This window comes from Astatotilapia calliptera, chromosome 19, assembly GCF_900246225.1.
Source record: "Astatotilapia calliptera chromosome 19, fAstCal1.2, whole genome shotgun sequence".
NCBI lineage: Eukaryota > Metazoa > Chordata > Actinopteri > Cichliformes > Cichlidae > Astatotilapia > Astatotilapia calliptera.
In genome coordinates, this window is record NC_039320.1 from 16,280,038 (window position 1) to 16,307,443 (window position 27,406).

Below are 27,406 nucleotides of genomic sequence, written 5' to 3' on the forward strand. Positions count from 1 at the left end.
TACCCAGGTAACTACTGCTGTGTTACTTTGCACTTTCTCGTCTATTTTTAACATGTCTGATTGACTTTTGGAATCAAAATCATACATGAATATAGATTAAAACAGTGTCCTTTAAAACACATGACAAACATTTGAATTCGACTTGAATTTTACTGTGAAATTACCTTTGCATAGAGGCCGAGCCATCTGATAAAATGTGTCATAACATTCGTTTGAAGCTGCAGGTTTTGCCATCAAGCACATCAAACGAGGTCTTTCCGTGCTTTTGAACTGATTTATGATCACCCCGCCTCAGCCATTTGTGTGAAAAATTTGGCCTTTCGACACAATATAATTTACAGAACTTCAGATACTACACCCCGCTTTGACCCACCTCCTCCTCCTCGTCCTCCTCGGTTTCACTCTTTGCTCTTGGGTGAGAACAACTGGAGGCTTCTATGAATAGGAGTCCTTGGCTTTGGGCTTGCACCAGCTGTGCTTGCTGTGGCTAAGACATGTTTCACAGAGGTCCTCCCCTTAATGCAAAGCTTACACAACAGAGCAATTTATGTAATGACTCGCTGTTGAATTTCACCTCACAGTTCAAAATCTTATCCAAATGGCAAGCATTTTATTTCTCTGCAAAACTGTAATGTCACAGAGCATTTCCTTCAGAAAAGCAGCAACTCGCTGTGCGCTAGAAAAGCAGTGAATGCAGAGTCTGTGTATTGACAGAGTCCCTCCACAGTATGGAATTGCAGAGAGCTATTATTAGATATAGCCTCTAACAAGCCAAAGATGAAGTTGAAGCTAACTAACTGCAGTGCAGCTGAGATCCATTATGCTGTATTCAGTATCTACAGGAGCGGCACTAAAATGGCTGATACTCAATGTGCAGTGAAGGTCAAGTCGTGAGCCTCTATAAATATAATGGTCTGTCCCTCAGGATGTTCCACACACTGCTTGGCATTTCCATCATCTAAAGCTACGCCGTGGCTCTACTGACCAGCTCAAATCTGCCACAAATCTGCATGTGATTGAATGCCACACATGCACCTGACTACTAGCGGGCCTTTAATTATATTAGTCCTAAATTAGAAGGGCAGGGAGGGGGGTTTATGAATGGAAGGAATGAGGTTTTCCTCTTGGCTCACTGTAGTGGCAGTCATATGGCAGCCTGAGATAAGGGGGGGGACTGAACCCAGCAGGTTGAACAAACACAACAACATTAAACTAAAAACCTTCTCACAGAAGCCATTCAGAAAACTTCAACCGATTCACTTTTTTCATCGGCCGTCGACCGCTCCTTTGTCCGTCTCTTCAAGTCAGCCTCTCGAGCAGGCATGCTTATGCCATTATCACAGCAGTACCTGAAAATAATCTAACATGATTGTGTGTTTCCATGGCAACCATGCCAACGTCTGTAACAGTTTCCCAGTTCCTGTCTACATATATAATTACTGCCTGCAGATTACAGAAGCAAGACTGCAGAAATGAGCCGGCAGTGTGTCGACCGCACAGCGAATCACGCAGTTTTCTGTGCTGATTGATAATAAAATGTACACGCAGTCCCAGTGAACATGAAAAATAATAGTTTGAGAAACGGCAAAGATTTGGCTTTGTTGAAGTCTTGCCTTTACTTCAAAGTAATATGCAAATTCATTGCTGCCGGAAATGGAAAACAAGTGGGAGAAAGTCAAGATGGCAAAGTACAGTAACACGTCTGTTTTCAGTTAACTGAGTGTCATTATTCAGTATTACAAGAAAAGTCCTTTTAATGTCTCTGACACCACTAACAACAAATAAGTCACATAAACCTAATGTACTATGCTCAAGTCAGTGCTCTACATCATTTTATTGCTGCTTTGCCTGGGATCATTGTTGAGTTTTTAGGACATGTGGCCTCACACTGGACTCCAGAATCCTTTGGGAGGAATTCAAGATCCACTAAATGACCACACAGTCTCAGAACCTGGGCTGCAAAACAAGCTCAAATCATCTCCTGTCACCACCATTTGTGCTTATATATTGTGTTTGATTTTCTCCAAACATGGCACCATGTGCATGCATTACAGCCAAACATCTCCACTTTGGTCTTGTATTTCCAAAGAAAACTGTTCAGGAGGTCTTGTGGTTTGTTCGTATCCAGTGTTGCAATCCTAAGGTGTGCTGCTTTGTTCTTTTTAGAGAGTAGAGGCTTTTTCTAACTGTGATGGCCTTTAACATGCTAACTGAGGCCTGTGGACTCTTTCTTTGTCACACTACTGTATAGGCAAATAAACTCTACAATATGCAGTCAAACAGAACAAATACATCATTTTAAACAAGTAAGTTCTGTTCCAACTGACCAAACCGAGAAAATAATCTGCACTGCAGTCCTGCCTTTAAATGTCTAAGTTAATTTTTTTGACATCTCAACATTTTTGCTACAAACTTTAAAGGTTTAAAGCCCGGGTTCTCCCAGAATGCAGAATATGTGTATTTCACTATTATTGAGCGTCTATCTGTGCACGCGTTTTGCATCCTTACATCTCTGTTTGTTGTGTTTAGGTGATCAGCTGCGATGTGCGTGTACCAGGCTGGGGATAGCCTGCTGAAATTAGGGTATGTGTGTGGGGTGGGGGGGTTGCACAGACGTGAGAAGAACCCCTTGCAAACCCCCCATCAGCACGTCATGGAACATTTGCAGAACAGGAACCTCCCACCTTAAAGGCGTGCAACAGAGAGCAGACACAACAGTGAGATCTGCCCTGCACCGGACTCTCTATCTCAGTTGACAAATACTCCTGCAGCTGCTGTGGTTTCAGTGCAGAAAAAGAGCAAAGACCAGCTTTGAAAGAAATTCTGCAGAGGCTTACCGGTCAGTGTGCAACATGAAAATAACTTCACCGCTGCTGCATTTTTCAGAGCCAGAAGAGGATGTGTTGTTTTCCCGGTTCATCTGTGCACAGCGGGGGTGCATAGATCTGTTTTGCACCGTCAGACTGCTTAAAATGTCCCAGGCGGCTAGGGCGTTACCCATGTTGACACAAGGGGGCGCCAAAGGGAGGCAACAAATGAGAACAAGTCAGTGTAATAAAGGTTGATTTTATTGAAACATTTATTAAAAATGAATCAAACCGATCAGTGCAACAGGCTTATCAAACTTCCCACAAAGCACATCTCAAAGAAAAGGTGCAATTCACAGTGTTTAATGTCACTGCTCCCAAAATTACAGAAAGTGGCCTGGGTTTCTGGGTGAGAAACTAAAGGAAAACCACGGTGTTCTGTGTAAAAATGTCAAGTAGGCCCAGCTGAAACTCTATCAAGATAGCAAGAAAAAAAAAGGCGTTACAAGTGAAAAGGGATTCATTAGGAACAATGAGTAAAGCAATATTGGCATTTACAGATAGGGAAAAGTTTACTAAATGGAATTGGAAACTGTGGTCAACACCGCACATTTGTTGACTCTGATGCTTGTGCATTAGTGCGATTTGTACGGCATAAACAGAGGAGGAACTCTTCCTCGGGCTACTGAGGATGTCAGTGCAGGGCATCGTCTCACCCCGCAGCAACAGTCGGTCAGCAATTACATGAAGAGGGATGTTACACTAGAGCTGCAGGGCATAGCCCCAGTATTACAAAGATGATTGCACATTTCAGAGCAAGGGGTGTTTCGAGACAATCTGTGGCAAGCTCTGAAAACTGCTGTTCACAAACGCTGTCCATCTAATCTGACCGAGCTGGAGCTGTTTGCAAATAAGAATGGGCAAGGATTTCAGTCTCTAGATGTGCAAAGCTGGTAGAGACATACCCTAAAAGACTGGCAGCTGGAATTGCAGCAAAAAGTGGTTCTACAAAGTATTGACTCAGGGGGCTGAATAATTACGCACACCCCACTTTGCAGTTATTTATTTGTAAAAAATGTTTGGAATCATGTATGATTTTCGTTCCACTTCTCACGTGTACACCACTTTGTATTAATCTTTCACGTGGAATTCCAATAAAATTGATTCACGTTTGTGGCTGTAATGTGACAAAATGTGGAAAAGTTCAAGGGGGCCGAATACTTTTGCAAGCCACTGTATAATCCTTCCTTTCTGCTCCATCAGTTCCTCTTCAAGTGATGTGATTTTCCTTTAAGTGGCACCAGTCAGCTTCAGTGTCCAGGCCCACTGGCATGGCATCTGGCTAAAGGAGAGCTGGGGCAGGTAAACCTGCAGCCCACTGGGCTTTACAGGCTCCCACTTCAGAGGGCCATAACCAAGAAGCACCACCTTTTTTGTTAAACAAAAGGAAGTTATAAAATAAAGTTCAGATCTCACACAAGGTTCTGCATTTTATTGCCATGTACACTAATATCAGTTTAAATATAAGAAGCTGGCATCGCAACATTATTAGGTATTGAGTCAGTCTTACCTGAGTTTGCCCAGTAACCACTGGCTCATTCAGAATCACTGATCCATTATTTGGCCACTTGAGTAAGATGGAAAATATGTTTTTTTCCTGGGGTCTGAACGTGTACCTGTTGAAGATCAGACCCATTAATTACCTCTGATTTTATCAATCTATATATTTTTTTTCTATAACTTTCTATAGATAAATATCAATGTAGCCTTATAAAAAAAAAAAAAGTTGTGGACCCACCACAGATCTGGAGTGAGGCTGTCATTCTGAGCTCGCCACGCTGTCGTGTTATAGATGGCCTCCCCATTGACCTTCAGCCACTGACCAATCTGCCTCAGACGCTCCTCAAAGATCGGAGCGATTCTTCCATCGTGTGTGGGGCCGATATTCATCAGCAGGTTTCCTCCACAGGACACAGTCTCCACCAGTGTCTGAAACACACACACACGGACACACATTAAAGTGGACATGACTGGAAATTATTACAAGCGATTTTTGACACATAAACATGAACAAACAAAGCCACAAGAAGGGCTCCAGATCAGCGTTGACCCTCGAGCCAAACGAACTTCAATCTAACGTGACTGCTCCCTTGTCTGGGTCTGGAGGCGTGTTTTAAAGTAAAACAAGGGGGGACTCCTAACATTTTAACCACAGAATGGCATCACTGCTCAGCTGGCTCACCTTGGCTTGCAGAGCGACCCTCGGGCTATAGTTTCTAACTTAATTCTCTAGTGCCGCTGACTCAGGTTGAACTCCCATATATTTATCTCTATCCCATTTTCTTTCCTCTTTAATGACACTCACTCATGTGATGATATTTTGTCATTCTTCTTGTTGATTTTTTTTATTGATTTTACTGTTTTAATTATTTTATCTTTTTGTAAATTACACAGACAAGTCTTGCATTTTTGCATCTTTTTAACTTGTTGATTTAACTCTCGTGGGTTTACATTTTTAAGTGTAGTCATGGTATGTTTTTTGTAAGTGATGGCTGCTAGTAACAAAATGCCTAAAGATACAATTTAAAATTGCAGAGTCATAGGAAATGTGTTGAAAAGAGTAAAGAAGCATTAGGTAAATTTCCCAATGACTCATTTAATCACAGTGAATCTGTTTTAGTTTAGAGGCAAATACGATTTTCAGCTCTCACCGACACAAGCTGATCGACGGTGAGGTAATCGCTGAGAGGAGCGTTACGTCTGTAACCCCAGGACTTTTTGTCAATGGTCATGCAGTTTTCCCATTTGTGCTTGAGCAGGTGTCCTGGCTGGTAGCGATCAGAACAGGTGTAATATCCACCGTGTGTGCAGATGGAGCCATAGCCCCACCGATCATTCGTTACCACCGTGTCACGTACTGGACTGTTGAGAAGATTTCAGTCAGCTCAGTTTTTATATCCATGATGGGAAAAAAGCTAAAAATAATGCACATTTTGCAAGTTTACCTGTCATTATAGAGCCAAGCTAAGAAACCAGTGCTGTTCCAGTACTTGTCAGGCGCGTCTCCATCTCCATCAGACCACAGCACCTCTGGTTTGTACTTGACAACAAGCTCGTAAAGCTCAGGCAGAGTTTTACTGGTAGGAAAGTAGTTTGTAGTGAAGACATTGGCAGCGTCCAGCTCAAAGAGCGGGTTAAACCATTCGAAGAGGGAGTGATACAACCCTACACGAATATCCCCGTTATTGCGAAGAGCTGTCACCACTTCATCCACCAGGTCTCTCTTTGGTCCAATATCCACCGCATTCCAGTTCCAGGAGTTCTTTGAGCCCCAGAGTGTGAAACCTGAGAAATACACCAACAAAACAGAACATCTCTTGTGTGGTTGAAGGACAGTCATACATCGCTGACACCAATACTGACATCAGACTACTTCTTCAGAAAAAAAAAAGAACACTGTAGCTGGCATATATAAACACAGCGATGCACAAAAATGTGGTGTACCTTCATGGTGTTTTGTGGTCAGAACGATGTACTTTGCTCCCGATGAGGCGAAGATGTCGGTCCATTCTTTGGCATCAAAGAACTCAGCAGTGAACAGCGGTGCAAAGTCCTGATACTTGAAGTCTGGAGGATAATTCCTCTGCATGAAGTCCACATATGGCTTTTGCTTTTGGTTTTGCCAGTACCACCTGTGTAACAAATAAAATGTAAAATGTGTCATCACTGTAAAAACTTGTAAAACTGTAAAACTTTTAAGCTGTACTGCCACTGTTGCCATGATGTAAAATATATGGGATCTCCGACAGGATAGATGGTGGGTTCCTGGATAAGTCCGAAGTCGGAATTTCCAATGAATGAGTTGTTCCCTAGATTTCACAGACCCTCTTGCCCTCACTGATTGTCTGCAAAAGTTTAAATGATCTGGTAATGTCAAAAGAAGAACTCACCAGAACCATTCGCTGCCAAAGCTCGGGACAGAAAAGACACCCCAGTGTATGAAGATGCCGAACTTTGCCTGGTCATACCATTCTGGCAGCGGTCTGGAGTCGATGGACTTCCAGTTGGGTTCGTATTTGGCATTATTGGCCCCGATCTGCAGGATCAATAAAAGCAAAGGAAAGACTGCTAAAGCTCCCATTTCAGTGTCGCACACAGATCCGACTTCACTCTTTAGACGTCATATGACTGTGAGTAAAGTTGCGGAACTGACACTGGCAGGAGAAAAACAAACAAGGAAGTGAAAACGGCTGGTTTAACCTGAAGAACCAGGTACGTTTGATTTCTTTCCGTTTACTTCCCGCCATAGTTCAACCAATAATTTCTAAGAGAGCACCGCCCTCTCGAGCTGCGCAGTGTCATCGATCTCGCGCACTGACGAGCCCACACGTGCACATGCGCAGTCGGATTTTATTGGAGGAAGCGGGTTTGTTTTGATTTTGAGGGCTAAACAACGTCCACATGCACGGCTACGTTGACTGCCACTGTCACATCTCTGCGGGGGATTTTGACAAGGTATTAACGCTTGTTTACGGACTGAAAATTAATTTTTTATCTTTAGCAACCTTAATTTAACCTTTCCACGTTTTTTTGGCCAGGATGTAGAAGAGGTGATCGAAAATTCAAAAAAGGTGAGATCCTCGTGAGTAAAAGCTGTAAGTTAGTCAGATATTTGTTGTTTTAAAGATAATTTCTGGTTGTTTTTACTCTTGTCCAGGCTGGCTTGTTGGCGTTATTAGCTGTGGCCGAGCATTCAAGGGAATTTGAGAAGATTATAGAGTTGTCACAGAGGTACCCAGCACTGTTTAAATGATGATGTATCTGTACTGTGTAGGTCGCGGTTTTGTAATTTCCTGCTGTAATTTTCTCCAGGTTTCCAGGTTTCATTTTCCCCTGCTTAGGAGTTCACCCTGTTCAAGAAGTATCCCCCGAGCAGCAGAGGGGTGCTTGCCTTCAGGTAGGATTGCTGCAGTTTAAAATCTTTTTCCACCCATGCTGTTAACATAAGCTAGTGGTGTCACAACTACCTCCGGAAAACAGAAATCTCCTTGGATTTGAGAATTTATAGTGCATCATATCATAGAAACGACACCAGTGAAGGTTACGAATGACCTTCTCATGGCCTCTGAGAGTGGACCCAGTCCTTGTGCTTGTCCTGGTACTCAGTGCAGCATTCAGTACCACTGATCGAAACATTTTACTTCAGAGATAAGAATACAGCTGTGGTCATTAAAGGAAATACACTGCCCAAGTTTAAATTGTATCTGTTTGTTCATGTAAACAGGGAGTCTTTACACGCAAACGTTAGTCATGGAGTTCCACAGAGTTCTGTGCTGGGACCAATACTTTTTACATTGTAAATGCTTCGCTTAGGCAGTTATATTAAAAAACGCTGCATGCATTTTCATTATTTTGTAGCTGATACCCTGCTATATTTATCTATGAAGCCAGATGACAAAAATTAATTAGTTAAACTACAGGAATGATTTCAAGACATAAAGGCCTGAATGAGCTCTAATATCCTGCTTCTAAATTCAGATAAAACTGAGGTTATTATATTCAGCTGTAAAAATCAGAGAAACATGGGGTCTAACCAAATTCCTAGTATGGATAGAATTACTTTGGCCTCCAGTAGCACTACGAGGAATCTTGAAGTGCCTTACAAATATGTAAGATTGTTTCCTTTTATCTGTGTAGTGTCTAAAAGTAGGAACATCCTGTCTCAGAGTGATGCTGAAAAAATAGTTCATGACTTTATTACTGCAAGGGTGAACTATTGTAAGTTATTATCAGGCTGTTCTTGAACTTCCCTGAAAAGCCTTCATTTGATACAAAACACTGCAGCAAGAGTACTAATGGGGGATGAGAAAGATGGCTCATATTTCTTTATTCACCAGAAGGCCACAAACCCAACAGCCAGCTGATCCGAACAGCCATGTAGAGCGTAAACAAGTATTGTTGTATTGTGGCTTTATGAAAATATAACATCCATCTAGCCACCCATCTTCATCTGCTTATCAAATTGAGGGTCACGATGTGCTGGACTGTATTCCAGCTATTTTAGGGTGAAAGGGGTGGATGGGGTACACTCTGACAGGTCACCAGTGTGTCTCATTATTAGTGTTTCAGTCTGATCTTAAAAAAATCAATTGTGGTACTCAGTGGTGGAAAAAAACAGCAGCGCTTCTTTCCTGAAATAGTGTGGATGATTCATTCTTTCTGCAATTTTGCAGTAAAATGGTAAATAGCCTGTATTTGTATAGCGCTTTACTAGTCCCTAATCCACCCATTCACACACACTGGTGATGGCAAGCTACATTGTAGCCACAGCCACCCTGGGGCGCACTGACAGAGGTGAGGCTGCCAGACACTGGCACCACCGGGCCCTCTGACAGTTAATTTTCCTGTGTTTCTCTTCCTCCACCACAGCTGTAGTTTTCTCAGGAAACAGTAAAAACATTGTAATTTTGACTGCTTGTAAATTTAAAAAATTGGATGAGTTATTTCTGGTTTATGCAGTTAGATTCAGGAGTGTGTTCTGTGTGTTTTGCAGGATCTGGATGCTGCTTTGCCTATCATAGAGAAATACAAAGACCAACTTGTTGCCATTGGGGAGGTAAAGATTGAGCATCTTTGATTCACCTTCGTTGGTTTTCTTTATTAACTACAATGATATTACAGCTTGTTTGCCGTTGTAGGTTGGTTTGGATTTTACACCCCGATATGTCAGAAGCGACACCGATAAGGAGAATCAAAGGCTGGTCCTGATTCGTCAAGCACAGATAGCCAAGGAGCTGGACCTCCCGCTGTGAGTCTTGAGATATTTATTATTAAAGCTATTCTCTGAAATTCATGTGGTACATTTATTAGCATTTTTTTAAGCAAAGACTAATTAAGAGCTTTCCTGGGAGGTGTAGCAATATATACAGTACAAATATTAATGTGTATTGTTTTTGGGTTGGGGTTTTTTTTTGTTTTGTTTTTAATAGAAGAAGAGTCTTTCAGCCACTCCCTTATTCAGAAGGGGTCTGCACAGTAGATAGCTTTGCATATTTGATTTGGTAGATATTAATGCCAGATTCCCTTCGCAACACAACCCTAAAGGGATCTGTGTCACCTCTTGGTATCAAACCAGGGACGATCCATACATTCGGCAAATGTGTAAACTACAATTAAAGTGTAAAAACCTAAATAAGACAGAGAAGAACTCCATAAGAAAACAAACATTTACATTTGCAGAAATTAAAGCGATCAAAATCTAAGGTTTATGAGACAATGACCGACACAGTATATTACAGAATCCTTCTATAATACATTGTGTTTGTTTATTTGTTTTCTTTTTTTTTTTGGCTTTAGAAATGTTCATTCAAGGTCTGCAGGAAGACCCACCATTCAGCTCCTGAAGGAGCAAGGTGAACACCTAAGTTTATTCTGTCTGTTTGCATGTGAGTGAACAGTTTTCTTGAGTGTATGAGAAATAAACTGCAGTTCCTCTGTATTGCCACTAGGTGTCAGAAAAGTCCTTCTTCATGCTTTTGATGGGAAACCGTCTGTTGCTATGGAGGGAGTGAAGGCCGGCTATTTCTTTTCTATCCCTCCATCCATAATAAGGAGTGAGCAGGTACAGCCGAGCATGCAGTCAGCTTATCTGTCATTCGTGTGTAAACAGACCAAACTAGTTTATTTAATTGACACAGGTAACAGTTGTATGTGAGTATTTACACTCCCCACACAGCACTGGCATGTTGACTTTGTTTTCATTGGTTGACTTTATCACATTGAGCATTAATGATTTATGGTGATCTGTGTGTGTATTTTCCACTAAGAAGCAGAAACTTGTGAAACAGCTGCCGTTAGAGAACATCTGTCTAGAAACTGATTCTCCAGCTCTCGGCCCAGAAAAACAGGTTGAGTATTTAAAAATGTCTTATATTATCTTTGTTTGGGAGGAGTAATTTAATATTTTCTTTATGTATTACAAAGAAAATTGTATAATAAATGTTCTAGTTTCTAGATAAGATAGATACGATACCTTTATTAGTCCCACAAGGGGAAATTTCATGAAATTTCCCCTTAATTACAACTAGTTTGTTTTAATTAATAGTTGATAATATGATAACTATAAGAATCGATACAACAATTGTCCCTTGTCCTGACTGCAGGTGAGAAATGAGCCAAAAAACATTTGTGTCTCTGCCGAGTACATCAGTAAGATCAAAGGGGTGTCGCTGGAGAAGGTGATGGAGGTGACGACACAAAACGCTCTCCAACTCTTTCCGAAGCTGAAGGCTGCCATCAGACCTTGACGGAGAGCACAAAGAATATTTTATCTATCAAAAAATGCCTTGAAGGATTTGCCAAGGAAAAATTATATATATGATGGAAACAAAATGCCCTACGGTGTAAAAAGCAAAACAAAAACATGAGAAAATAAAGACAAGTTTACAAACTCGCATCCAAGTTGTGCTTTTTTTGTGCATTTGACACATCTGAAATTCCTGCCACTGACATCCTGCATGCCAGTTTTATATCCTAGCGTAAGCAGAGCAGTAGCAGTTATTTCCTTGATCACTTTTTCAAATTAAAAGGCAATTCATTGTAACTTCATGACAGCTGATGCTACCACACTCTGATGGCAAACTTCACAGCTGCATGGGGGTAGTGTTGCCTTCACGTGCACCTCATAATTTTCTGCATTTTCACTTTTGAGCTCTGAAGTTGCTTTTTTTTAAAACCAATTATGAAACTAAATTTCATTCTTGGTTTTTTTTTTTTTTTTTTTACAAAAGAACAAATTGAACTCAGTGGTCAGTTTACACTAGTGGTACACTAAGCTAGTTTAATACCACAAGACTGTAATCAATTCTGCTTTCAGACTAAATAATAGAATTATGTCTGCTGCTTTTGTGTTTGCACATCTTAGATTTAGAAAATCAGTGAATTGATTTGATTTGTTTGAGTTGTGAGATAGATAAGATTCAGCTGAGTTGTACTGACATGCCATCTGGAGAAACTAGTTCAGGGCCATCTCTAGCAGATTAGACCTCTGTAATGGACTTTTGTCCAGTCTTTCTAAGACAGTGATAAAAAAAGCTTCAACTTATCCAGAACGCAGCTGCTAGAGTCTTAAAGACTAAAAGAGCTGAATGTAATCCAGCCAAGCAGTTCTCAGATTACTGCACAGGTTCATTTTGTCTGCCAGAGAATACATTCTAAAAATATTATTGCTTATTCATAAACTTTTACCCACAGTATATTGTAGATATGCTGATCTCAGACTGGCAGATTCTGAGTTACTCTAAAATGAAACTGAATACCTTTTAAGTAAAGTTTCTTTACCTTCTATCAAACTTTAAGAAAACATTGCATTGCATCATGATTAAATGATATAAAAAAAACATCCCTTTTGTCTATGTAGATATTAGAGGCATTTCCAGATTTTTTTTAAAAAGGGGGCGTGGTCACGGGGGACCACGAAGTGCAGAGGCAGATGTGCATTGTGTTCCCCTGTGTTCTGAAATACAATTTCAGGCTCATGTGCATATCATGTGTCCTATCACAGATTTTTTTGGGTAAAAAGTGGTGTTGGACAAGAATTTCGAGACACTTATTTTGGGAAAGTAGAAAAGGCATTTATACCTTTTCTACTTAAGCAGCTTAACTGCTGACAGGTTGTATATTTAAAATATATTTAAAGCATCTACAGTAAATGTACACATCATGTGGGATGAAACTTTTCAGAATCATATAACCAAGCATGATGTTATTGTATCATAATTATTGACTTGTTTATATGTATATCTCTTTAATGTCAGGGGTGCTCCTACTTTTAATTGCTTATCTAATTCTCAGTAGCTCGATTAATAATAAAAGCTGCTTTCAGCTACTCCCTTTTTCCCAAGTGGCGCCACAACGGATTGCTCTGCATGTTTGATCTAGCTGTATTTCCCGCTGCATCCTCTTCCTATAGCAACTCCAAAGTGAATTATGCGTATTCTTGTTATTGAACTGGAAGTATTTCACTTGTTAGACGAATGTGTAAACCGCTAAGTGATCTACAATCCCCCCCCCCCCCCCCCCCCCCCACCTTCTAGACACACCCCTGCTTGTAAGCAAGGTTATCAGAGTTAACTAAAACTAAACAAAAAAATAAACCTAGACCTGGAAAACAAGTGTCAGCTGGCTAATTAAAAAAATTGACCTTTAAAAAAAAGAAAACTAACTGAAACAATTTTGTGAACTTTAAAAAGAAAGAAAGAAATTTATAAATATATCTAGTATTACAGTAGTACATTGTCTATTATTTTTCTCTGTTGTACTACTACTACTACTATTGTTGTTGTTGTTGTTGTTGTTGTTGTTGTTGTTGTTGTTCTTGTAAATTGTGGAAATTTCTGAGTAGCCTCTGGTACACCTTTGGGGCAAATACGGATCTACCTTATCTAAATAAATAAATAAATAACCATTTACTTTGAGCGTTGTACTACTTCTCGTGGCCACAGTAACCTTACATCGAACGTTAGAGAGCGCATGTCCAGCACATGGTCTAGCAGAAAGCCTTTTCCTCCATATGTGTCCTATTTTTTCTTTCTTGCTAGTTGCTCTTGAACGCCTCACATGTTCGCATCTCGCACCGCCCCATTGGAGGACACGTCAATCGGTCGCGTGCTGACGTGTGAGGGGCGACTGACAGTTTGTCCAGCCAGTAAGGGTGTATGTTGATGTCTGGACCCCGCGGCTGAAGTTGCCTCATTGGCCCGTGTTTGTTAAACTTCCTCCGAGGGAGCCTCGGCCAGAATCGGCACGTACTCCAGCGCGTCGCCCGCCTTTTTCCTTCGTCCCGCTGGAGGTTTTTTAAGGGAATTGTGTCGAGTTAAATCAAGGTGAACGTGGCTCATGCTACAGTAGCACAATGCTTGCTGGTGTGCACGCTCACTGAGCGGGGAGGACGTGTGTTGCGAAGTTTTTATTAGTGGTGAGTGGAAGTTGTTTCTTTGTCCATGCCTTTTGTCTCGGGTTTGTTTTGAAAGCTTCTCTTTGTGTTGTTGTTGTTGTTTTTGAGGGTTTTTTTTTATTATTTTCCTTTCTTGTCCAGGCTGTTAGCAACGTCAATATCACACTTTTGCGTTGTTTTGCTTAAGCGTGCTATACGTGGTCTTGTTGTACTCTTCAAGTGTGAGAACATAAACGGATATTCACCCAGAAGAGCTACACCACTTCACACATCTCTGCATGACACCCCAGCACCTGTTTCAAAGACCTTACTCCCCTGCAGGTTTCTAACAGTTGCAGCATGGCAGGCGACACCGTGGTCTGGAGGAGTCTTAAGTGGGTAAAGCAGGCGGCCCACAGAGCCCCACCAGGCGGCCTAACTGTCACCGGGAACCAGAGGCTGGTAAACTTTCATCACACCACTGGAACGGCAAGGGTGAGCAGTCAGCTGTGATTTGGGTGTTGTGCAGTTGTAGACTAGGATCAAGTTTCACATTGCATGCAGCGCAGATATCTTCTGTTTTTGCTTTTTGGTCACGATGACCTCATCAGCAGCAGTAGATCGAGGCTTCTGGAGGCAGGTAGTACAGAAGCAGAAGTGAGAGGGGATGGTTTGTGAAGCAGGCTGTGAAGGATACACATTTCCTAAAGCCTGATAGGGGTATTTAAAAAAGAAAAAGAAAAAAAAATAGTAGCCTGCCAAGTGTACTGCACTGCTTCTGTTATTTATTCGCTGTTGGGAATAAAGGTTCATAGTTAAAATTAAAGGATTTGTACTTTGGATATTTAATAATTAATCAATAATAGTCTCTTGGGACTAAAATAACAGCCTCTGAACTAAGCAGGTAGAAGCTGGATTTGTATACACCTGGTTTTAGTATTTATAACGCCTTACACCAGGGGTTCTCTTTTGCACCAAGCTGAAGGATCTGAAGGCGACTGCATGAACTTGTACTGTATTTTTGTAACCTGTTAATTGAGACCAAACACTGATGTTGTATCTAATAGCAGTTTACAGTGTATTTATTATAATACACTTTCATTAGTATAACGCCTCTGCATGGGCCAATTTCTGTAAATGCCAGCCCATCTTCGGTTCCACTTTAATAGGAGTTTCATACAGAGCTCTGTGCATCAGGAGGAATACAGCTGTAATGTTTATTTTCTACTTTAACAGAACTAATTTGTTAGCAGGTTTTCCTGTAAGGGTTTTATGTGCTGTAGATACTACAAACCTGCAAACCTCACGGGTGGGAACAGCTCACATTACTCCAAAAGTAATGTTTTACACGTTATGAGTTATTGTTTCTTTTCTTATTTACTTGATGTAATGAGTAACATGTTATCCCACTCTTTGTATTGCTTTTTCCACATGCATGTGCCCATTAAACACATCATCAACAACTTATATTGTATTGCATTGCATTGAACACTATTCATGATTAGAGATGCCCCGACTGCAGTTTGTCGGCTGGTCCCAGCATCTCTACTCATGATACAGTACTCTCACAATACCTTTACCTCGATAATAACAATATCATGATACAGCAATCCTGCTGAACTGATAAATGTGTATATTGCAAGGTGGTCACCTACAACACATCACTGCAACATCATATCACCATAGTATAATACCACTTAAAAGGGTAAAAACAGGAACTATGCTTTTATAAACAGCATTGCTGTGCCTGTGTGTGTTATCATTATTATTTAAGAATATTATAATATTTAAATTCACATTTGTTAGCTTTCTTGCCATTTTTCTGCTGCAAGATTCTTCTCTTCTTCCCTGAAGTTTAGTTATCATCTTTGTTTTAATAAAAATATTGATATTTGGCGCCAGCGTTTCGGTAACATATCACAAGAGAAAGCGAAAAAACATTTTGTCCCATCCTTACTTAACAGCCGCATAAATAAATGTTGCTGAATGTCATGTTTTGTTCTTTTAGGAGAACCAGAAAGATGTCTGCGTATACAGAGGCACAACATTTCACAGATACTCCACTATGGCTGCTTGCTTCAGTACAAGCTTAACAGGAAGTGCAAATGGGCATCAGAGGACCTGCAGTGGAAGATGTGATAAAGGTCTTAGGTACTACAAAGACTGGTCAAGTCGGCTGTTCTCTGGACATACGAGGCTCTTTAACCAGGACAACACCACAGTGGGGCGGCTGACATCGGAGGATATCGATAAAGCAAGGAGTAACAAGAAAAGGGACTTTAAGCAGCATACGCAAGTGGTATCTACTCTCTCTCTTTTTTCTGTAAATGAGTGTTTTAATGATAATGATAAATGCAAGTGTGTATTTCACAGCTGCAGTGAAGTGTTTACATTTTATTTCCTTTGATTTCAGCTTAGTGAAAAAGCTCGAGAGAAGAAGGTACCCGTCACACGGATAGGAAGGCTGGTAAACTTTGGAGGTAGGTGATTTCTTTACCATGGTATTTGTCACATTAAAACCTGAATTAAAAAATGTCTGTAAATCTCAAAACAAAGTGTGACTCTCAGTAAGGCATTTGACCCTGAGTTGCTCCACTGGGCAAGTACTGGACAACGCCAGCTTGTGTGGGAATACTGGGCTGCTGCCAGGTGCTGTCAAAGTGTGATCTGCATGAATGTGAAGCAGCAGCAGTGTTGAAAACCTATCACACTCCCCCCAAAATTGTGTTTTAAAATAATCAGTTGCAGCTCTTTAAACTGAGAGAACATCTGCAAAAATCGTTAACCAATTTAATGTTGAGCTCACTTTAATTTTTATATATTAAATGAGAATCTGACCTTTTTAAAAATCATGATCCTGGATGGAGTCTGTAACTAACGACTTTTTGCGATAGAAGTTCTGCAAACTAGTTCTGCAATTTGTGTTTGGCAGTGCTGGCACTTCCTCCAAGTCTAACTCAGCGAGACGTCAAAATGCACTTGAGTAGAAACTCCCTCACAAAGCCTGAACATGCCATTTATACAGACATCTGTTTTTTGTAAGTGGAATAGCCACTGTTGCTTGTATTCCTCATATTGTAAAGTGTTTGGGTATCAAAGTTTAATTTTGGATTTAGTGGAAAGAGTCTGACCTCATGACCTTGGTCAGCAGTTTTCAAGAGGTGGGGCGAGATTGTGGAAAATGCTGACGTGCTCCCTCACAAGACTTAAATTACAGAGTATCAGTAGCAGAAAAAACGTTACTGGAACATGCCTGAGAATCCAGCTAATAGGAAAACGTGCAATCAACCATCAGCTGCCTTCTCGTGGAAGTATCAAATGTTTCTCTCACTAATTCTTGGCCTCCATTTGTCCCTGAGCCTCCCTTGGTGCTGCTTTAAGAAATTATACCCAAGTCTGGTTGCTGATTGTTGTTATCACGTTCTTTTTTTTATGCAGTAGTTATCATATGCAGGTAGGTTGTTTGTAAGGGCAACACTGCTCTTGCAAGCAGTTACCAACACTGGTAATGTTAACTTCATCTTTGCAGCAGTTTATTCAGTGAATTGTTTGGTTTAAAAAAAAAAAATCACTTCCTTTTGCAGGTCTGGCAGTTGGACTTGGCATCGGAGCAATCGCAGAAGTGGTCAAGAAGAGTTTAAAACCCAAAGAACGAGGTGACAGCAGGAGACTTTTGCTTTACGAGTCTGCTGAGATTGATCCTCATGTTTGGGCTTTGCTAATGATGCCAGGAAAGCTATAGCTGCTCCTCTAAACCTGCACAGCTGACCTGTCATTTAACTGAGACTGTTAAGATAAGCAATCGTGAGTAAACTACATACCTGCCGGTTTATCGTCAGAATGTCCAGGTAGTCTAATTTTGGATATTGGAGTTCAATATTTTTTTATGTGGAAGCAGAAAGCTTACGCAAGCACAGAATATCAGTGACTAGTTTAATGTTCGGGGAAATGCAGGACACTATTGTAATGTTTTGTTTGTAAATAAGGGGCTCTGAGATTTTGTACAGAAGAAACAATCAGCTATGTAACATCCCGCTAAAAACGCTGGCATCAAAAAGCCTGATCCTACCAAAAAAAACTTCTGCATTTCACAAAAACATGGAAATAAAAATGGAAAGTCTGTGGATTTAAATTGATGTTAAAAAAATGTGTAATGTTGTGACTAAAAGTTAGAAAGCGATATTGTAGATGCTTCATTGGCTCTAGGTCAGGAGTCGAACTTAAGCAGATTAGTGGTATTGATTATGTTGCTTGCTTTGAGCAGCAGGTCACATTTCCTCTGGATGTAACCTTCCACTGAAGCTTGTGTTCAGTCGATCCACTCATCAGAATCTTGTTCAAGAAAATCATCTTGGAGACATTTTTCACCTCTTATAAATATAGCTGGGCCTCAGTGAGCTGTACACACAAAGCACGATCAAGCAGATTATCTTAAAGCTTTTAGTCTTTCCTCCCCACTCACCTGACCTGAACCCCACTAAACATCTAGGAAGTGGGGACACTTTAAGACAGAGAAAGCAAAATGTGCTGGGATAAAAAGGATTTGCACATTTTGGAATATAAGAAAAATGGTGGGATTTGTTGTGGATTGATGCATTTTTCAAAGACACGTGTTCCGTTGCGAGTTGTCTTGGCACATGTTATAAACAGTTTTTGTGTTTTCTAGGTAACAAAAAGGCCATAATGGATTCGAATGCTTTCCTCTCTGAAGCCAACGCTCAAAGAATTGTCCGGACGCTTTGCAAAGTTCGAGGTGCTGCTCTAAAAATTGGACAGATGCTCAGTATTCAAGGTGAGGTACAGATACACATACACCTGAGTGATGCACCTTAATGGATCTTAGCTGTTTTAATCACTGTAAACACAAGCAGAAGCTAATCTTTAGTGATACCGTATTAACTGATCTCGCGTGATACAAGGACATGAGGATCTGGACAAACTGCTGAGGCATATTATAAGCAGGAAACCCACATGTGTCTGTGTACAAATAAAGGTTCAACTTCCATCACAGACTAAACATGCCTACTGTCTGCTGAGATCACTTCACCAACTTTAAAATGTCATCCCCAAAAATAAACACTGGGCCAGCTGTACACAATACGTGCAATTCCCGTGGAGTTATTGTAGGTGGCAGAGTCTAGCCTGACTGTTGGCTTTAAAAAGCATGTTTACAGCGCAGACGTGTTTTTCAGCTCTGGCCTGTGCAGTCATGTATGATCCCTGCGATAAAATCCTTCAGCCAAGCATTTTTTGAAACATTAATCCTTGGCAAACTTTTAAAAGAAATCACAAGATTGTTCAACAACACTTGTTTTAAAGATGTTTGTAGAAGCTTTATTTTCCCTTATCCAAACTGACATGGTAGCCAGCCATGACACAGTTTCAGCGTTATCATCAGCTAACTTCGTTAACTTTATCTTAATACTGACCTTGAGGGGAAAAAGAAGCTGTTGACAAAACGGTGTCACTTCAAGGTCCGTTTAGTATCTCTTCAGCTTTCAAACGATCCTTATCTGCAAGGAGAGTAGAAGTGAAACCGTTTGTGATTATTAGCGTTATTAGTTTTCACGTTAAAAATACAGAACAACTATTTCCAGTTTTTCAGCAAGAGGATCTGTTGTTTTTCTTCCCATATGACAGTAAACTTATTTACATTTTGAATATATTATTAGATAATAAAATAATTTATAGGGAAACGCTTGTCTCTACTACAGTAAAGCTGCATTAAATGGTTATATTTATATTTTAAATGTATGTATTTTACAGCTTAATTTATGTGAAAGAGATTGATCTTAGTGATGGACCTATAGTGTTAAACCTAACTCGGCTATGGTCTGGACCCTGTTTTGGTTCATTCTCATCTCTCCTTTAAGGCACCATTTAAGCTGTAGTCTAACTTACTTCATGATACCAGCTAGCCAAATTTAAGCTTTGAGGTATTTTTTCATTTAAAAGCAAGGATTTAATTAAGACTATCGGTTTTGCACACTTGAAAACGTACAGTACCAGAAGATTGTTTTTACTACTTCTTCATCATTTACCTGCTCCCATTAGGGGTCACCTCACTCTATCCCTGTCATCCTCCTTTGTGACACCAACTCTCTGCATGTCCCCCTTCACAACATCGATGAATCATCTGTGATCTTCCTCTTTTCCCCCTCCTGGCAGCTCCATCCTTTATCCAGCATATCCACATCCTCTGCACATCTGCAAGTCTCACCCTGAGCATTTTCAATTCATTTTTAATCCTAAATTTCAGCTCTGCCTCCTGTCTTTTCAATAACACCTGGATTATTATTTTTTTAAACGGTTCTTACCCTATAGGCATCATCATGTGTTTCATTCGCTCTGTACTTTTCGTTTTTGTTTGTCAGATGACGCCTTTATCAACCCTCAGCTGGCTAAAATCTTTGAGCGTGTTCGACAGAGTGCAGACTTCATGCCTACTAAGCAGATGATGGTACAGTATGGAGAACGCTGGCAAACTATACAAATAAAGTTACATTTCTCCAGTTAATTTTTTTCCTTTTTCTCTCTACAGAAAGTCATTTACAATGATCTCGGCCCAAACTGGAGGGACAAACTGGAATACTTCGAGGAGAGGCCATTCGCAGCCGCGTCCATTGGTCAAGTCCATTTAGCAAAAATGAAGGATGGCCGGGAGGTAGCCATGAAGATTCAGGTGAGAGAAGTGTTTGTGCTGAGATAAATGCAGATGTTAAGTGGGTCATAAGTCAGCAAATAGAATAAAATAACTCAATCAAATCTTTCCCTTCAGTACCCTGGAATAGCAAAGAGTATCGAGAGTGACGTGAATAATATCATGACTGCCCTGAGGTTAAGCAACGCACTGCCTGAAGGTATTTTTCTTATCATTTAGGGATAACAGCTGCTATTGTCTGATCTTTGTAAACCTGCAGCTCGACCGCAATGATTTTCAACCCCCCTCCATTTGACCTCTTTTTCCAGGTTTATTTCCTGAGCATCTCATTGAGGTCATGAGTCGAGAGCTGGCGCTGGAATGTGATTATATAAGGGAAGCAAATTGTGCCAGAAAATTTCAGTGAGTTGTTTGCATTTATTCTTACTAAATTGACTAAGCTTGGGTAGAGATGGACCGATCCGATATTACGTATCGGTATCGGTCCGATACTGACCTAAATTACTGGATCGGATATCGGAGAAAAATAAAAAATGTAATCCGATCCATTAAATATCACGAAAGCACCTCACAAAACTTGCAACACGCCGTAACTCACCTCAGAACGTTAGCACGTCGGAGCAGTATGCATCACGTGATAGAGCAGCTGTGGCATGCGGGACCTGTCGGTGGTCTGGATAGCATTTGGAGCTTCGCTAGCAACCCGGCATTTCATCTCCGACAAAGTTATCCCCGAGAGAAGTAAAGCAAGTGTGTAAGTCCATCTCTGAATGTTTGTAAAGCATTCCTGCGTTAAGCTTAACCGACTGCCTCTCGCTCTCCGGCTGCTACTTCAATCATGAAACTGCTTAAATGATCAGCTGATCGGCTTTTCTGTCGCGAGTCCGTGTCTCTTGTTTGCTTTTGGCCCACTTTGCACCAGAAAGAGGAAACCAGTGGATAAACAACAGCAGCACGTTTAAGCTCTATAAGCTGTTGTTAGAATGTATTTAATATTACTTTCTACTCGAGGATCTTTTTCTACGTAGCTGACGGCTGGTAACTGTGCAGGGGCGGATCTAGGAAAGTTTAGCCAGGGGGGCCGATAGGGCATTAACAGGGAAAAGGGGGCACAAAGACATACTTTTCTTTCTTATTCTCATTTAAAATGTCGAGCTTTTAATTATTTAATATTTATCTGAATCTTACACCCAAAGTTTTAATCTGATGTAAAATGTATAGAAGTCCATTACTGTATATAGTAACTGTTAAGTCTAATATATATACCCTAGTAAGCTATAGTACTTTTTCCTTTGGGAAGGTACCATCTGTGCAGTCTGCAATTTTGTTGAAGAAAGATGTTGAATCTATTTAATATTTCTTGAAAAAGAATTGATTTCTGTGTATTTTTTTTTTCACACTGCATCAAATTAAGGTTGATTACGTCGATTAAGCATCATGAGGTGGAGCGTGAGGGGTGGTTCCCTATTTTTTATTTATTTATTTTTGTTGTTGCTGGGAGTTGGAACCCTATTAGTTAGGTTGCTTAATATTTATGCTAAGTACTCTTTAAAATACCAGAATAGGGAGGATGGTGTAGGTCTAAGTTTATTAGATTGATCAGTATTGCTGAACTATGAAATATTTTTTTTTTGCATACAGGTATAACAGAATAGCTTTAGTGTAGTTGTTGTTTTAAACTTGAGTATGAACTTATACAAAATGCAGAAAGATATTTTAAAAACAGTTTTGTTGATTAAAAAACACTATATCGGATTCATATCGGTATCGGCAGATATCCAAATTTATGATATCGGTATCGGACATAAAAAAGTGGTATCGTGCCATCTCTAAGCTTGGGTAATATTTTATTTGTCTTTGCTAGAAGCGTGCTTTGCACCAGAACTTCCATCTAGCTACAGTTAGCCACAATCGCTACTTCTCACACAATACTGTTCAGATTTCAGTAAAACACAGTGATCACCTACTTGGTCTTCACTAAAACTGCTCAAGGTCACGATCACGTTTGTTGTTTTACGAGCAGTCACCTGTGAATTGTGATGACATGGTGAGACAGATGAGCTGCTGCATCATTGACAGTCTGGCTTGTGGCCTTTATCTGTTATTTTTTAATATTTTTGTATTATTTAGCAGTTTGTGTATAAATGCATTGTTAGGTTTTAGATTTTGAGTTTTAAAAAATATTCCTCATATAGTCTGTGGCTTTTGCGTCAACTTCCCAGAATTCAGTTGTGTTCCCGCCTCCTTAGACATTCAGGTTGTTTCACCGTTGGTGCCTCTATTTTTGGTATTTTTGGCTATTTTAGCTACTGTACTGTATTTCTTATCCACAAGAAAATACTTTGTAGTGTTTTGAACCTTCTGATTTTGTTTAACGACATACAAACTTATTTTAACCTTTGGTCTCTGCCAGTTTTTCCTGGAAAGTCCTACCAGGCAACAACTTACAATAATAGCTGCTGCATAATGAATGATATACAGTATACACAAACATTACTGTTCCCATATAGTTCCCATAGTAACACCTTCACAGCTCTTGTTGTGTCACAATGAGTCCTAAAGATATTTTTGATTTGGGTTCATGCCCTTGACATTTTCAGCAGCAGGCGGCTTTGACAAAGGAGCCATTTGGCAACAAACAGCAACTAGTACTGTGCAAAAGCCTTGAGCCCCACCCCTCATTTCTTTCCATTTTGCTCACGAAATGAGTGCAGTATTTATTGAAACACGTTCCAACATAAATGGAAATGCATAAAAATAAAAAAATCTAACAAGCTTGAAATTCCATATTTGTTATGGCCATCATTATTCTTCAATACAGCCTGAACTCTCTTAGGCAAGCTTTCATATTATGTGTGTGTGTCTAGGTGTGCTTTTACTGTACCGACAGTGTGTTTGCCGTCATTATCATGCTGAAAAATGAAGCAACTGCCAATCAGATGTTTTTTCAGACGGTCTTGCATGGTGGCTCACATTCAGATAACTTTATTTATCCCACATTGGGCAATCCAGTTTGACAGTCCGCCATTGCAACAATACGGCAAAAATTAAAATCAACATCCAACAGTACTTTTCTGAATTTCCACTGGCTAAAATGCAGCACTCAATGAGATCTGTCGCCAGCAATTTTCAATCCAGTTCTTGTATAACTGTGTGTACCTCAGCCTGTCCTTAAAAACGGTTTCTTGACAGCCACCCTTCTGTTGGGATCGTTTCAGTTCTCCAGGTTTTCCAAAGAAAAAACTTTGAAAGCCCTTCAGAAAGGTTGGAGAATTATTGCTCAAGACCAGACAAAAACATCTGGCCCCTTGGAAGCAAAATGTAAAGAAATAGGTGGCTCAAGACATTTGCACTGTGCTGTAACAGAGCACCTGAAGGGCCAGATAAGGGTTATCTGCACGCTTCTTCTGACTTTGTTGCTGTGTGTTTGGTAGCGAGCTGCTGGAGGATCACCCCTTCTTCTGTGTGCCTGATGTGATAGACGAGCTAAGCAATAAGCAGGTTCTCACCACAACACTGGTGCCTGGTTTCCCGCTGGACAAGGCCACACATCTCCCTCAGGAACTCAGGAATGAGGTATGCCTTTAAGAGCTTCACTCTGCTCTGAACTCTACACTATTTACAGTATAGTTAACACCTGTGCTCTGCCAAGATGAGGTACATGCCACCTTAAAATAAAATAAAAAACCCTGAGACATGGCAGCATGTAGCAGAGATAACTATTTAAGTATCAGCACCCACTCATGTCACTTCCAGTTGTCTCTCCTTCTGCCAGATTTGTGAGCAGATCCTTATTTTATGCCTGAGGGAGCTTTTTGAGTTCAGATACATGCAAACCGATCCGAACTGGTCCAACTTCTTCTTTGATCCACAAACTCATAAGGTCAGTTTGCCCAAGTTATACCAGCGACACACGTGGATTTAATCTTTCTCCTTTTCACTGATGCGTGTTTTCTGTTTTTTATGACTTCACGTCAGGTTGCGCTGCTGGATTTTGGAGCTACTCGAGGATTTAACAAGCATTTTACTGATACCTACATTGAGGTGAGAAGTGTTCTCATTGTTGTTGTACACTGTGTTGCCCCCACTGGCTATTATGCTACATGAATTTAAAAACAAAAAGATGCATACACCTGCCTGAGAATTTAGTTTATCTAGTTCTCAAACAGTGATGTGCAAATGTTATGTCATTTCTTTATAAATATTCTTCTAATGTTTCTTGAACATTGGCTGCTCCTTAACCCATTCTAGGTCCAGATAATTCTGGTCACATGAAGTACACTTAGATTATTACTTGTAATTACAACATTTTGTTTTGTATTTGGAAAATAGTGTTCATGAAGACTATCAAGAAACTAAACACACATACAAATATGAAAAAAGGATGTGAAAAACTTAGCACACTGCTTCGATTGACAGAATTAAGCAGGCAAGACTGCTAATGAAATGTGCTTGATTGAATGAACATCGGCAAGTGTGAGCACCTCTATAGAGAACAGAGGTTTTTGGAGTTTTCTGGTCTGGAGCATTTAGGCGTTTCCCTGTAAAGTCACCCAAAAAAACCCAATAGCTACATCTCACACTCTGCAGACCTCAGTTAACATGTTAAAGTCATTTTGACCGATGAGACGAAAGCACAGCTCCATGTTTGGAGAAAACCAAACACAGCATATCAGCACAAACACCTCGTATCAGCTGTGAAACACCGTGGTGGTGTAGGGGTGATGATTTGGTTTGGTTTGCAGCTAAATGCAATAGTACGATGATCCAAAGCACAGCAGCCAGTCTAGAACAAAATGGCTGAAAAAAGAGAAGAATCGAGGTGCAGCAAAAGCCCAATGTCCAGATCTCAAGCTGATTGAAATGCTGTGGTCCCAGAAACTGAATTGAAGCAACACTATAAAGAAGAGTGGGCCAAAGTCCTCCACAATGTTGTGAGAGACTCATAAAGCCGTGCAGAAAACGAGTTCTTCAGGTTAATGCTGCTAAAGGTGGTTCTACAAGCTGTTGAATCGTGGGACAGGACTGCAGTCCTTTTCAAGTTACTCTGTTTTTGTCATTTTGCTGTGAGAATATCTGTTAACCACACAGGTTAAGACAGATGATGTGCTTTATTGTTGTGCAGACAAGAATTTCAATAAGTTTCAGTTGAGAAATATCTTTTCGTCATGTGAAACCGTCTGGTGCGATTTCTCTCACTCAGATTATAAAAGCAGCTGCAGATCAGGACAGAGAAGGCGTCCTACTGAAATCCAGAGAAATGAAGTTCCTCACAGGATACGAGTCAAAGGTGAGAAACGGACATTGTAAATTTTACTAATGAACCGCACCACACTGTGATTCAGTTCAACAGTAGCTGTGAGTTTATGTTTATGATTTGTCTGTTGTTGTATTTTTGAATGTAGCGTGAAAGACATGAAAGGTTCATGCAGTCAAACAGCAATTTTACTGTGTTCAAAGTAAGATTGAGAGGAGCTTCTGAAATGCACCATATTTTTATTGAAAATGTTTTGAAATATTCAGTCACTCAAAGTATTTACTAGGTGTTCTTTAGCGACCTCTAGTGGCACCCAACAGGAACTACAACAGCACTCATATTTTGTGAACAGTCTCGCTATCTTGGTTTTTATTATACAGGAACTGTTATGAGATGATAGTAAAAATGACTTAGAGTATATACTGTGGACAATTTTTTTTTTTTTTTTGTTCTCTTTATTATATGGTGCCTGAAGATCACATTGCTCTCTCGTCTTACTACAGTTCTTGTGTGGGTTTAGTGTGTTCCAGTGTTGTTCAGTCTGTCTCTTCACATAACTCCACAGTTATTCCCTGAGGCTGAGAGCAGGCCTGTGTGTCTTTAATCACATTTGCAGCTCTTGTGGTAGAGGAAATATTTATTGAGTCTGGCTGCATGTCCTCCTGCAAAATAAATATGGGACCAACGATGAATGAAGTGTTAGCTTTAGAAGTGCTGATGGAGGGGATTATTTCAGCTTGTTTCCAGTCTCTGTTGCAAGATGCTGGGTGCAGCGTCCTATTCAACACAAATAAAATTAATATTGATCTCTTCGTCTAAAAGCAGAGGAGCAGGTTTCTGTACATGCTGAACTTTTACTTGAAAGCCTCTTGATCATTTTTCTTGTCTTCTGCATTAAGGCGATGGAGAACGCCCACGTGGATGCGGTGATGATCCTCGGAGAGGCCTTCAACTCAGAAAAGCCCTTTGACTTTGGAATGCAGAGCACAACTGAGCGCATCCACAACCTCATCCCAGTGATGCTGAAAGAGCGTCTCACGCCACCGCCAGAGGAAACCTACTCCCTCCACAGAAAAATGGGCGGCTCCTTTCTCATTTGCTCGAAACTCAAAGCTAAAATCGCATGCAAGGACATGTTCCAGGAGGCCCACAGAAACTACTGGAAAGATGGAGACCCCAAGTCCGCACATTGAAGACTGCTTTTCCAGAAAGTGTGTTGAAACCAGGAATTTTTGTCATGCTGAACAATTCTTATCTGCAAATTTTTGGGCTCATCACGCCAGAAAGTGTTTTGTTACGTGATATACTAATAACTACCTAGATTTGTTGGGTTTTTTTTTACTGTTTGTTAAACTAAACTGTTACAGTACATCCCAAAAAAAAAAAAAGAAAAACCTTAAAAAATGCATATCGGAATAATCTCTACCTATTAGGAATTTCATATCTATGTTTAACATTTCATTGCTTGCTTTGACCTGGTTTCAATCCAGACTAACTCTTACTATACCGTCCTTAATAATGTGCTAAGACTCTTTTGTATGTATTGTTTGAAAAACTTTGTACCTCATAATTATGTGCCTGTATGATCTGAGGGAGCGTCCTTCATTTGACCTGGATTGTCAGTTGAAATAAATTGAAACTGATGCTGCAAAAAACAAACCAAATCTGTTCTAGCGAGCACTGGAGAGCTATTGAGTGAAGCAAGGTGCAGACAGAAGTAAAGAAAAGGGTGGGGAAAAAAAGAAGGT

At 40.3% G+C, this 27,406-nt stretch overlaps 3 protein-coding genes across 4 annotated transcripts; 2 read left to right on the plus strand and 1 right to left on the minus strand.

The window, feature by feature from the left end:
- Positions 1–3,996: 3,996 nt before the first annotated feature.
- Positions 3,997–7,099, minus strand: fuca2 (alpha-L-fucosidase 2). The gene is made up of 7 exons (XM_026152733.1): positions 6,758–7,099; positions 6,312–6,499; positions 5,813–6,152; positions 5,519–5,729; positions 4,606–4,796; positions 4,378–4,483; positions 3,997–4,235 (listed from the first exon to the last, which is right to left on the minus strand). Exons 1-7 carry the CDS (start codon positions 6,946–6,948, stop codon positions 4,098–4,100), a joined length of 1,365 nt encoding a protein of 454 aa, XP_026008518.1. The 5' UTR covers positions 6,949–7,099; the 3' UTR covers positions 3,997–4,097.
- Positions 7,100–7,199: 100 nt separating this feature from the next.
- LOC113012488 (putative deoxyribonuclease TATDN3) lies at positions 7,200–11,260 on the plus strand. Of its 2 annotated transcripts, none has more exons than XM_026152734.1 (10): positions 7,200–7,322; positions 7,406–7,438; positions 7,525–7,598; positions 7,680–7,764; positions 9,361–9,423; positions 9,506–9,615; positions 10,164–10,219; positions 10,316–10,428; positions 10,634–10,714; positions 10,970–11,260. In XM_026152734.1, the coding sequence occupies exons 1-10, from the start codon at positions 7,269–7,271 to the stop codon at positions 11,111–11,113; spliced, it is 813 nt and encodes a 270-aa protein (XP_026008519.1). In that variant the 5' UTR covers positions 7,200–7,268; the 3' UTR covers positions 11,114–11,260. The 2 variants fall into 2 exon arrangements, with proteins under 2 accessions (XP_026008519.1, XP_026008520.1); XM_026152735.1 differs by having other exon boundaries at positions 7,201–7,322; positions 10,637–10,714.
- A 2,245-nt stretch (positions 11,261–13,505) lies between these two features.
- On the plus strand, positions 13,506–27,317 carry coq8ab (coenzyme Q8A, genome duplicate b). Its single transcript, XM_026152360.1, has 15 exons — positions 13,506–13,782; positions 14,083–14,235; positions 15,749–16,039; positions 16,154–16,220; positions 17,325–17,396; positions 18,407–18,532; positions 20,115–20,200; positions 20,282–20,422; positions 20,519–20,600; positions 20,710–20,803; positions 23,836–23,977; positions 24,177–24,284; positions 24,380–24,445; positions 25,605–25,691; positions 26,558–27,317. The coding sequence occupies exons 2-15, from the start codon at positions 14,101–14,103 to the stop codon at positions 26,849–26,851; spliced, it is 1,791 nt and encodes a 596-aa protein (XP_026008145.1). The 5' UTR covers positions 13,506–13,782; positions 14,083–14,100; the 3' UTR covers positions 26,852–27,317.
- Positions 27,318–27,406: the final 89 nt, after the last annotated feature.